The sequence below is a fragment of the Chinchilla lanigera genome, unplaced genomic scaffold, assembly GCF_000276665.1.
Source record: "Chinchilla lanigera isolate Chin_1 unplaced genomic scaffold, ChiLan1.0 scaffold00025, whole genome shotgun sequence".
NCBI classification, from domain to species: domain Eukaryota; kingdom Metazoa; phylum Chordata; class Mammalia; order Rodentia; family Chinchillidae; genus Chinchilla; species Chinchilla lanigera.
This window is the reverse complement of record NW_004955426.1, coordinates 21,956,012-21,968,145: the sequence shown is the minus strand read 5'-3', so window position 1 is coordinate 21,968,145 and position 12,134 is coordinate 21,956,012. Positions and strand designations below refer to the sequence as shown.

The following is a 12,134-nucleotide window of genomic DNA, read 5'->3' as shown; positions in this document are numbered from 1 at the left end:
AATAGTCACACATGTACCACTGGAGCTTCAAGGTAGCAGAAATGTGTTAATTGGGATGCAGCCATATTGTAAGTCAAGAAACATCTGTATAGGCCATTTGGAAAGGTCACTTCGATACAGTGTGGAGGGTTAATTGCAGGACCATGGTATAAGGATGTGGGTTTTACTCAGAAGCGAGAAAATTAGTCAGATGTGGAGACTGTGAAACAAAGCAATGTCAAGTCAAGGGTCATGAATTAGATGTCACATTAGATGGGTATTTAGTAAGTTTGATCAAATGGATTTGTGACTTAGTAGATTTGTTTAAAACAGTGTAATGTAGTTCTCAGATATGGGAATTATCCAACTGTCATTCCGTGAGATGGAAAGTTCTGAATGAAGAAAAAGATCTTTTTCAAATTTGTTTATTTTTCAAATTTATTTATTTATTTTTCAAATTTATTTTATTTATTTATCTTTTCAAATTTATTTATTTATTTATTTGTCTTTTTTTTGAGATAAGAGTTTCACTATGCAATTCAGGCTGGCCTTGAACTCACTTTGTAGCCCAGGTTGGCCTTGAAATTGCAGCAGTCTTCCTGCCTCAGCATCCTAGATGCTAGAATTACAAGCATGTGCCACCATGCCCAACACTAGAAACAGATTTTTATAACAAGTTCCATTGTGGACATTTTACTTAATTTTATTTATAACTGTATCCATTAGGAATAACTTCATGTAATGGAGACTAAAAGTGGCAGTGGCTTCATAAGGTTTATTTCTATTTCTTACGGAAGGAAGCCGGACTAGGGCTGATTTGGTGTTCCATGGTATCAGCAAAGACACATGGTACTTTAGTTTTGCTGCTGTATTGTCCTTAGTATGTTGGTTCCAAAAGTAAGGCCATTATATGGTCTAAAATGACTGCTGAAGGTCCAACTATCACATCCATGTTCTAGACAGCAGACAGGAGTAGAGTGATTAGGGCAAGAAAGGGTGTACTGTACTTTCTAGCTGAATTACATCTCCTTAGCAGTTTTTTCTGAAAGTTCTGTGCAATATTTTGACTCGGCTCATGATTACATCTAGTGAGAAATTATGATCTTCATGGATTGTAGCCCAAAGTAAAATTAAAATTCTTTACTCTGTAAGAATGGATAAGAGGCAGCCAGCAGTCTCAGTCCTAAACAAATATTTGAAGGCAGTTGTTAGGGGCTCCTTTCCTGTTGAACTATTAACCATCTTTTTGATATGTGAATGATTCTCCAGGCATATTGTGGCATGTTCACTTCCATTTAATATCATCTGTATTTGACATAGAAGTCATTAGTGGACCTGAGTGCTGAAATGATTAGAATTTGCAGGTCTCTTTAGATAAAATTTTAGTCATCCTAAGGACTAAAAAAAGAAAATAAAATTGTTCAGAGTTTAAAATGAAAACAAGATATTGCTGACCTGTTTTTAAAAAACATTTTATTGAGGTATAAAACATATAAAAAAGTTTACAACTTGATGAGTTTTCTTAAGTTGCACACTTTTCGCCAACACTAACCAAAGAGCACTTAAAGTGAGTTTAATTCTTTCTGGTTTCAGGAGGAAGGAGAACTTGTATTCTTCAAATACGCTATTATCTTTCTCTCTTGTACTGCCATCTCTATAACTACAATTTAAATGATGCTCAAGGATTATGTGATCAGCTGGTAAGAGAAATACTGAGATGGTCCCAATTGCCTGTAAAAGAAAATGGAGATTATTTAGGTATGCTTTTTAGAACTCAGTGTATATATTCTTGTTAATTGTGTTCATGGGTTTATAGAAGTAATTGCTTATATCTAAAAGTTGGTTGCTCAGCCTCTATGGTACATAAATTATATTACATAGGTTTTGGACTGTTAATAGCAGGGGTCATGTTGAGTTTTTAGATTTTGTTTTGCCTATTTTAATCTTACAGGTTTTAGCAGTAATTGCTGCTAAACTTAGATAACAATTTTGTCACGTAACTGTTTGTTTAGACATAACATCTCACACTCATAATCTTTTCTTAATATATTTGTAATTCCTTCAAATGTTGTTTACCGTGATATAGGACAGTCATAAAAAGCACTTTATGAGGTATTTCGAGTCTTTTCAAAATCTGTTTTAAAAGGTAGAGTATCTGGATTGCCTTTTTTCTGAAAGATATATTTAAATGAATCAGAGTGAGAGAAAGATATATATATATGAATGAGCACTTAATGTATTTATAGTAATTATAAGGTGCTAGGCTAGTATACACACTGTACGTATAAATGTGTCTGAAAGGCCCAGTGTAACAGAATGCTTTTCTTAAATGTTTGTGATACATTAATCATGAAAATTGGTATATAAGTATCACATCTGTCACATAATTTTTTAATGTATCAGAACTTTTTAAATGAAGTCCACAGCATTTTTTGTATGGAATCCCAATCTTTTTCTTCTTATTATTACTATTTTAGTGATGCTTGGTATTGAACTCATGGCCCTGTAATGCTAGACAAATGCTTTCCCCACTGAGCTTATACTCCAGCACCATAGCTTTTTAAATTTTAGCATTCATTATGGAATAGTACAGTTCATTTTAGACAATTTTGATAATAAAATCACTTGTAAGTGTACTACTTTTTTGCCCAGGGCACATATATGTATGTGTATGTGTGTGTCTCTATATATGTATATATGTATACATATATAGAGACACACACATACACATACATATATAACCTTGAGAGCTATTCTGTTTTATAATCCTCCCCCTTTTGTTTTATAATCATCTTAAATTTAATATGAGTATTTTTCAACGTCAATAAATGTTCTTTTAAAAATACTCTTACGAAAGTATCTATTGAAACTTTTTCTCATTATTTCACATTTTAAGCTATAGCCATATATTGTTTTAAAGAATGCTTCAGTGTACGTAAATATTTGTTAGCATTATAACATTTTTAGAGTAAATTCCTAGAAAAGATTTCACTAAATCAAAATATTGACATTTTAAGACTTTTAATTTCTGTTCTCAGGTTGCCCTCCAAAAGATTAATTAGCTGTGTGTGAGTGAAAGACGTTTGTGTATGACTTTTTAAATAGATATCATTTTTTCATGAGTATCTTCACAATGATTTAGCTTTCAGAATAAGTTGAATGTATAGTAATTCATTTGTTTTAATTTTTAATGGCGCTTATTTAAGATATATTAAGCATATACTTATTAGGTGAAGAGTCCCCAAGACTACTCCCCAAGTTTGGCAAGTCACTAGGACTCACACGACTCAACATGCGGTCATACCCGAAGCTGTAATTGATATGATGAAAGGACTTAATGCAAAGTCGGCAGAGGAAAAAGGGACATGGGGTGAGGCCTGGAGGAAGCCAGTGAGAAGCTTTCAGGAGTCCTCTCCCAGTAGACTCACACAGGAAGTCCCTGATTCCCCAGTGATGAGCTTTGACAGCACATGTGAGATGTTGTCTGCTGGGGATCTCATTAGAGACTCTGTGCTCAGGGTTTTAATTGGTGGCTGATGACACAGCTCCCTTGTGCAGAGCACATAACAAAGACCCATACTCCCAGAGGTAAAACAAGTGTTCAGCATAAAACACATTGTTTTTGCAAACAGTGTAGGCCCACTGAGCCATTCTTAGCATCGTAGAAATCTCTCCAAAAGCCAAGATCCCAGGTACCAAGGAAGGACAACCATATAAGTAACTATATATAGGGATTTCAAGCAGGAAGCCTGTTAACTCTTTTCTGCATACCTACCTTTATTAAATCGTTGTGGTTATAATTTCATTTTTGTTATATAAAGTTTCCATTATTAACATCATTGCAGCATGTTCAAAATTACCTCTGAGGCTTCTCTTCTGGTACTGGAGATTGAACCCAGGGCTTTGTAGTTTCTCAGCGCATGCTCTACCACTGAGCTACCCTTGAGCTGGACCTGAGAAATTTTGATGTAAGTTAACTTTACCACCAGCTCCCCTTGTTCTTTTCACTTTATGCAGTCTTTTCACTACTGCTAAAAGAATGTAATACTAGTGACCCATTACAACTAATTCTCAGATTTAATGGTATAGAAACAACACTAAGAATTGCTGGTTTTGTGCTTTTTAGATAATCTTTATAGTAAACGCTACCCCCTTATCCAAAAAAACAAAAACCAACGAACAAGAGGAAAAAGAGAATAATGAAATGGAAATGCTGAGCTTACAAGTCCATCGTGTCTAGATTATTTTATAGAGATTCATTGATTTTAAAAATGAAACTATTAGCTGGGCATGGTGACCCATGCTTGTAATCCCAGCACTTTAGAGGCTGAGGCAGGAGGATTGCCGTGAGCTTGAGGCCAGCCTGGACTACATAGGGAGACCCCATCCTAAAAGAAACATACATACATACATAAAATGGGTACTGTGAAAGCTGAACACTTCCTAAGCATGTGTGCTTATAATTATGAACTAATAATTTTTACTGTCTTTAAGAAGTATGGATGCCTATCAGAACTTAGCTTAGATAGGCCGTGGGTGCTCATCTCGGAAAAAAATTGTAATTATAATTTTCTTCTTATATAATCGACTTAAGTATTACTAGCTTTCGACAATTTGATCAGAATCTCCTTCAGTCATTGCCGTCTTCCTTAGATGCTGAGAAGTCTCCTGGTGAGTCTGCAGGGACTGGGAACGTCCATCCTGAGGCTGCAGTCAGCGTTGTCCAGTCCATGGCTCGTTTCATGGCCGCCTATTTCACCAATCAGCCGCTTTGCGTTTTACCACCTCATAGTGTCAGTGTTCTTCCTCCACTTCATGTTAAAGCAGGTAATATGGTAAATGAATAATTTTCTCGCCTTTCTGGGCACATAACATGTAAAACCATAATACATAAAGATCATTACTAATAGCACCATGCTTGCATAGCACCTGATAGCAGCAGATGCTGAAGGACTATTTATGGACAACTAGAATCTTAGAAAGGTAGTTTGTTTTTATTGAACATAAACTTTCACAAATTTTGGGCAAATTAATATTTATAAAATGTTGTGGGACATTTAGTTTTGGTACTGGGTATTAAACCCAGTGCCTTCACACTGAGCTACATCCGCAACCCTTTTTTACTTTTCTATTTTTGAGATAGGGTCTTACTATATCACTAAGTTGTCTATGCTGTGAGTTTAAAGCCTGGAGGTGTAGCTGAGTGGTAGGGCACATAGCATATCACAGGCCCTGAATTTGATTCCTAAGTTCAACAAAACAAAAACCCAAAACACAGTGAGTTCAGACTGGGAATTTAGGGAGGAGCACTCTGAGGATGTTAAGTTTAAGAGGAATTATAACAGAAAAGTGTCAACCATGGACACATGAGGACATAGAGCACCCTAACTGGAGCTTGTGCGAAGGTGCCTTGGCGAGAACAAGCTGGATGTGTTTGAGACATGTGAGGAGGCATGAGTTTGGATATATGTATGTAATTGTAATACTCATTTTCTATAATTTTCTCACAGAGCATTCCCTTCGATTTATTCCTCTGCAACACTCTAAGGTGGCCTGTGTTGTGAGAGATCAGAATCTCTCTCATGTGTGGACAGTTGAATATGCCCTTGAATTATTATTTATTGGTGGCCTTGTTCCAGAGGCTGTGTGGTTGGCCCATAAACTTGGAGACTGGAAGACATCTGTTTCAATTGGTGTGGCTTTCCAGCTGTTCTGTAAACATGATAGCAACTCCGTGAGGTATGTGTTTTAAATGTAGCATAACAGTGTCATCTGAATTGTGTCTGTTCCTCTTATTCTTGGTATTTACATCTGTGGAATTCTTAGTTCAGTATTATCAAAGGGACTTTCTTCAGTGATACACATCTGCCATGTGCCTGCTCTCCACTGTCATAGCCACTAGCCACAAGCAACTGTCAGGCATTTGAAATGTGGTTGATGAGACCAAGGAGTTGAATTTTTAACCTAATTTCAACAAAACTTAGTCACATGCTATTTAAAGCAGTGATTACTATGTTGAGTGGCTTAATGTCTTACTGATTTGTGTTGAAACATTTATTTAGTAATGCTGTCATGGGGCATATAGTCCATGAGAGAATTTGTCCCAAATAGGATTTGAGCTTTTTGCCAGTTAAACAAATCTCTGATATTTTTCTGAATATCATGACACTGCTGTGTCTCTTACATCTTCTTAAATTTCAGTAGTTCAGTGTATATTTATTAAGTAGCTGCTCTCTACAAAGCTGTATGTAAGGTATTTTAGTGGATAAAACTTAAATGTCACATAGTTTCTATGCTTAAGTTACTTATACTTTAATAGAGAAAAGAGGACAAAACGTTATTATAATTTATATAGTATGATAAGTGTCTGGTATAGTGGGGAGAATGATAACATCAACTGGAGGAAAGGCAAGAAATAAATATATTATGTAGATGTTATTTGAGATGGGCAGTAAAGGGTAGACAGGATCTTTTTTTTTTTTTTTTTTTTTTTTTTGGTTTTTCTCCGGTACCGGGAACCGAACTCACGACCTTGCACTTGCCAGGCAGGTGCTTTTGCCGCTGAGCTAAATCCCCAGCCCCAAGGTAGACAGGATCTTGACAAATTGAGTAACAATTGAGAGAGAGAACATTCTAAGCATGAGCAAAAATACTTGGCAAAAACAGTTTTGGTTCAGTTTGGACACTATGTATGTAGGGCAGCAGTAGGAAATAAAAATGGAAAAATATGCCTGGCACATACCTGAGATTCTAGCACTCTGTGAGTCCAAGGCAAGAGGATTTCAGGTTCAAGCTCAGCTTTAGCAACTTAGTGAGACCCTGTCTCAAAAAAAGGGGCTGCAGGGGTAGCTTAGTGAAAAAGTACTCGATTCAATCCCATGAAAGGGCAGGGGTATTAGGCTGGCATAATCAGGGAGGGCCTTAATCCTGTGTTTCCTTTTTAAATGTAGGGTAAATAAAGACAAATGAATTCTAATGCTTCTTAAATTTTCATGTTTTGTTCTTGATGTGTAAAATCTTTCCTTAAAAAATTGTTTTTAGATTCATTTCCCTTAATTTGATGTCATTTCAGGTCCAAGAAAAGGGATCTGAATCTGCCATTAAATATGACTCCAGCACAGATTTTCCAGGAAAAATTGCAGTGTTTTTTAGGTCAGCCAGCCTCGTTGGAAGCAAAAAATGAAATGGGCTCAAAATATAAACAATTTACAGGTGTGTTACCTATGTATGCTCTGACATACATATCAGGTTAATATGAGCCTTTATTATAAAAAGCATATAAATGTCATTTTGAAATAAATTTATCAAAAATATAAGGATGATATATACAGTCAAGTATGGGAACGTCTAAAACTGATGCCAGCTCAAAACATAAGGATTAATAACTGGGACTGATTTTTAGGTTTTCAGTACATACTTTTATATTAATTTGTTTTTCTTTAAAATGGGTTCTTAGCTGGGGGTATAGCTCAGTGGCACAGTGCCTACCTGGTAAGCGCAAGGTTGTGAGTTCAATTCCTGGTACCAAAAAAAATTTAAAAATAAAAAAACAGCTCTCTAAAATGGGTTCTTGTTATGTTAATATAAAGGCATACCTTTATATTAATTGGTTTTTCTTTAAAATGGGTTCTCATTATGTAGCCCAGGCTGGGCATGGACTTACGTTATCTCCTGCCTCAGCCTCCTGCGTAGCAAGAACTAAAGGCATCCACTACCATAACTGGCTTATACTAAATTTAATTTTGCTGCACTGGGATCATTTTCTTTTGCACTCATAGAATAATAGAATCTTAAACCTGCACGTGATTCAATTAAACTTTCATCAAATATATAAATATATATTTCATAGATTCACTTGTGTTTGTGTTATATGGATAAAATCTAGGGTCTTTTGCATGCTAGGTAAAAAACTTAGTTACACACAACCTAGATTTTTTTTTAAATTTGGAAACATTGAGGGGCTGGGGATTTAGCTCAGCGGCAAAAGCGCCTGCCTGGCAAGTGCAAGGTCGTGAGTTCGGTTCCCGGTACCGGAGAAAAACCAATAAATAAATAAATAAATAAATAAATTTGGAAACATTGAAAACTAAATAGATGCTTAAAGTTATTAGACTAGATTAAAGTGGTATTACAAAATTAAAAGTATAATTGCATGTACTATGTAGACTTGTGCAGGAATGGTAAAAAATTCGTTTTACAAATGGAGTTATTTAGAGAAAAAGTATGAAATCCTTTGAAGTCATACATTTAACAATAAAATCAGGACAACAGTGGGGCACTTTCTTTTTCTTAGACCTTTATTTCTTTAAGGAATAAGACTTGTAAATCTAGATTCCTAAAACAACTTTTCTTTCTTGAGAGAACCTATAACACTTAGAAATCTGTTAAGTTTTCTTTAATTTGAGCTTTTTTAAAAAATTTTTTTGTTTGTTTTGTTTTTCTTTGGGTACCAGGAATCGAATTCACAACCTTGCACTTTCCAGGCAAGTGCTGTGCCCCTGAGCTAAATCCCCAGCCCCTACTTTTCAGCTTTTTTAAGTTAATAAAATGATAATGTTACTATATAAAAGCTATATTTGACAAAAAGGACTGAAAAAGTCCCTAATCTGTCTGGAACTGGGAGTGGTGATGCAGTCCTGCTGTACCAGCTCCTTGGGGGAGGGCAAAGTAGAGGATCATTTGAGCCTAGGAGTCTCAGTGTAGCCGATCAGCATAGCAAAATTTTAGCTAAGAAACAAAAAACAAAACAAACAGAAACCCTTATCTGAATTCTTGGTATTGGATCTGTGTTACTCTGTATGATTTTAAAACTCTCCCATAGTAAATACACAGGTAAAATGTGTTCCTAGATGAAATACAAAAAATATGTTTAAATACCCGTCTTTCAGAAAGTAAGGGGAAATTGCCAGAGGTCTGAAACAAAGAGAAAATATAAAGGATTCCACTCTTAGGTATTTACTCAAGAAAAATGAAATATAAGTCCACCCAAAAGTCTGTACATAATGTTTATAGCAGCCTTTTCATAATGGCCAAAAATTAGAAATAGCCCAAATGTCCATTAGCTAGTGAATGGAAAAACATTGCAGTATTTCTATAAAATGGTATAGTAAGTAATGAAGAGAAACAGGCTACTTAGAAGATGTTACAGTATCATACTAAATGGAGGAAGTCAAACAGAAAGACTATATATTATATGAGTCCACTTCTGTAGCGTAAGTTAGTAGACCAGTATAATGATAACTATCTCAGTGGACTGAAAAGCAAATCAGAGACATAAAATATATGTAGATAAATATATACAAAATATACACAGAGATACCAAGATTTGAAAAATATGAAAGAGAAATTATACTTTGTGGCATATAGAACAGAAAGACACACATATATCTAATAGGAATTCCAGTCTGTCTGAGCTAAATTCTGGATAGTGGCTACCTCTGCAGAAGACAGGGAGTAGAACATGATTGGTGCTCAAGGAAACTCAGCTGTTTATATAATGTTTTATTTGAAAAATAAATTGAACAACAAAATGTTAACATTGAGCATATTTCTCCTGTTGAACACTCACTTAAAATATTTCATAATATAAAAAAACCCTCCTGCCCAGTTCTACTCAGTGTATCTCCTTGTACTTTGCCTTCTGGGACAAACCCTTATATATAAAATATTTTCATAGTTGAAGCCGTACTATACATATGCCTGTTGTATTTTGGTTTTTTTTTTTTACTTCATAAGTAACTTTTATTAAATTTTGAAAATTTTTTCATAAACTTACAAAAAAATTACTCTCTCACTGTGTCTTGGTTACTTTTTTCTTGTTGCTGGGACAAAATATCTGACGCCCAAATTTAAGGAAGGAAAGGTTTATTTTGCTTACAGTTTGTGGAGGTTTTAGTCCATACTTGGCAGATTACAAGGCAGACTGGCACATGGCAGAGAGCTACAGCTCAGGGTGGCAGAACACAGCACAGCTAAGCCACAAGCCCACACCAGGGCGGAATCAGGGAGGAATGGCCTCAAGCACTCTCTTCCTCTCCCTTACATCTGTAAACTATTTACTCCCAGGCGGGTGCAGCTCTCACACCCATATTCAAACTCTAATAGCCTGCCCCATGGCCCCATGAGGGTTTGGGGGGACACACAGACATAAACCATAACACACTGCTTTCACATAATTTTACATATCCTGATGTCTTTCTTGATATTCTTTTTCCCATTAATATTTTTTTCAATTGTTATTATTATACTACCTTTTTGACTCAGGACTACATGTGATGAATATTTTTATTGTGCAATTCTTACTACAGTATCTTGATAGTGCTGGAAAAGACTTCATGCTCTGACCCTTTAAAATAACAGGATGATTCATAAATTTTTGTTCATAAGCTTGGATATTTTGCATGTTGAACAATATAGCCATTCTTTTTTTTTTTTTTTTTTTTAAATACAGGGTCTTGCTATGTAGTTCAGGCTGGCCTTGAACTCACTATGTATCCCAGGCTGGCCTCAAACTCACAGCAATCTGCTTACAGGGATGATAAGTGTGTGCTACCATGCCCTGCGTGTTTATTTTTAATAGTTTACTTTTTTAGATTTACAAACTAGGATAGGAAGTTTAGTGTAAATTTAACTGTTTTGCCAAATGTTGTGTTTGATAGATCCTATTGAAGAGGAAGATGCAAATCTACTGTTTAGTTCAGTGCAAGAAATACTGAAAGCATCAGCTATGGCTGATGCAGATATTGTCACAGAGACGCTTCAGCTTCTGATGGACTCGGCCAAGGACTTCAGTAAGAGCCTGTGGGGCTTAGTGCCTGTCCACTTGTATCTTCCAGCTCCTCCGTTATACTGTCCCCAGCCAGCTGTTCTTAGTGAAGTAAGCTTAGCCCATTATTGTCTTAATTAAAGTTGAATTTGTCTAATTTGAAAAATGACCATTTTGGTGATAATTATCAGATTAAAAACACAAGCTCTGAAGACAAGTTTCTCAATCCCAGCTTGGCTGGCTACTAACTGTGTAGTCTTGGGTAATTTACTGACTGCTATTTAAATTTTATCTGTAAAATACAGGTGATAATAGCGTTGTTATGGGGGTTAAATGAGATATTCTGTAAAAACTTTTAGCTCAGGACCTGGGACACGTAAGTATTCAATAAATGTTAAAATTATTATAGTAATAAAGCAAAATTATGAGAAATTTCTCAACATTGACTTTTAAAAAATAGGCCTTTTTAAGGGTAATAAATGATATAATCAGTGAGAGAATTAGAAATCCTCCATTCTTTGACTTCTTTGAGTCACCTGTTAGCCTTTTCCTTTTTTTTTGCCTTTGTCTTTGCCTATCTTGAAGGACTTATTTTTGTTTTAATTTGGTTTTTCTGTTTCACATTTTTGTCTTGTTCACTCTTCAGTTGATAGCTCTGACTTATAAATAGTGATGCTATATTTCTCTCAGGAGCTTTTCCTCTGCCGTTATTAAAAACTGTTAACCTAGGCTGAGACAGGACAATTTCAAGTTCCATGCCAGTCTGGGCAATTTAGTGAGTCCTTGTCTCTAAAATAAAATGAAATGAAATGAAATGAAATATAGTACAATACAGTACAGTACAATATCACATCACAATCACATGATGGAACTCACAAGTCTGTTAACCTTACAGCTGCTTGGTTTTAATATTTGAATTGTTACTGTATTTATATTTAGATTTTTGAAATATGTACTATTGTAAAGCAGTTCCAATTATTTTACTACTTTTAGTTTCAGTATTACTGCTACCTGCATCTAGTTTTTTCTGTACTTCAGTTGTTATTTTAGAGTTACATTTCACTACATTAAAATATGTCACTCACTGATATTACAAATATATTACAAATGGAAGGAGTGAATCATTTTTGGCACTTCTAAGTAATTCATCTTTCCCCTCACATGTGAGTCATCAGTACAATGGTTTAGAAAGTAGAAACAGCAAGTAAGGTACTTTCGGGTATCTTATGCTGATACTAGAATGTGGTTACTATTGTACTCGTTTTTTATCATAGTAATCCCGAGTGGTAGGATTTATCCTATTGTCACTCTATCAATTAGAACTCCTTGTGTTGTAGATGATAGAAAACTCGGTCACAGTGGCTGAAACAGTGAAGGCTTTTTTGGCTCA

General features: G+C 35.3%; 1 protein-coding gene across 3 annotated transcripts in view; it reads left to right on the top strand.

The window, feature by feature from the left end:
• LOC102014378 (chromosome unknown open reading frame, human C5orf42) overlaps positions 1–12,134 on the top strand; it is a gene marked incomplete at its 5' end in the record, with an annotated part of 124,014 nt that overhangs the window by 23,744 nt on the left and 88,136 nt on the right. For all 3 annotated transcript variants that reach the window (XM_013514958.1, XM_013514959.1, XM_013514957.1), the window contains 5 exon segments: positions 1,573–1,737; positions 4,633–4,806; positions 5,490–5,718; positions 7,052–7,191; positions 10,638–10,855. In XM_013514958.1, coding sequence (XP_013370412.1) covers positions 1,573–1,737; positions 4,633–4,806; positions 5,490–5,718; positions 7,052–7,191; positions 10,638–10,855 — 926 coding nt within the window.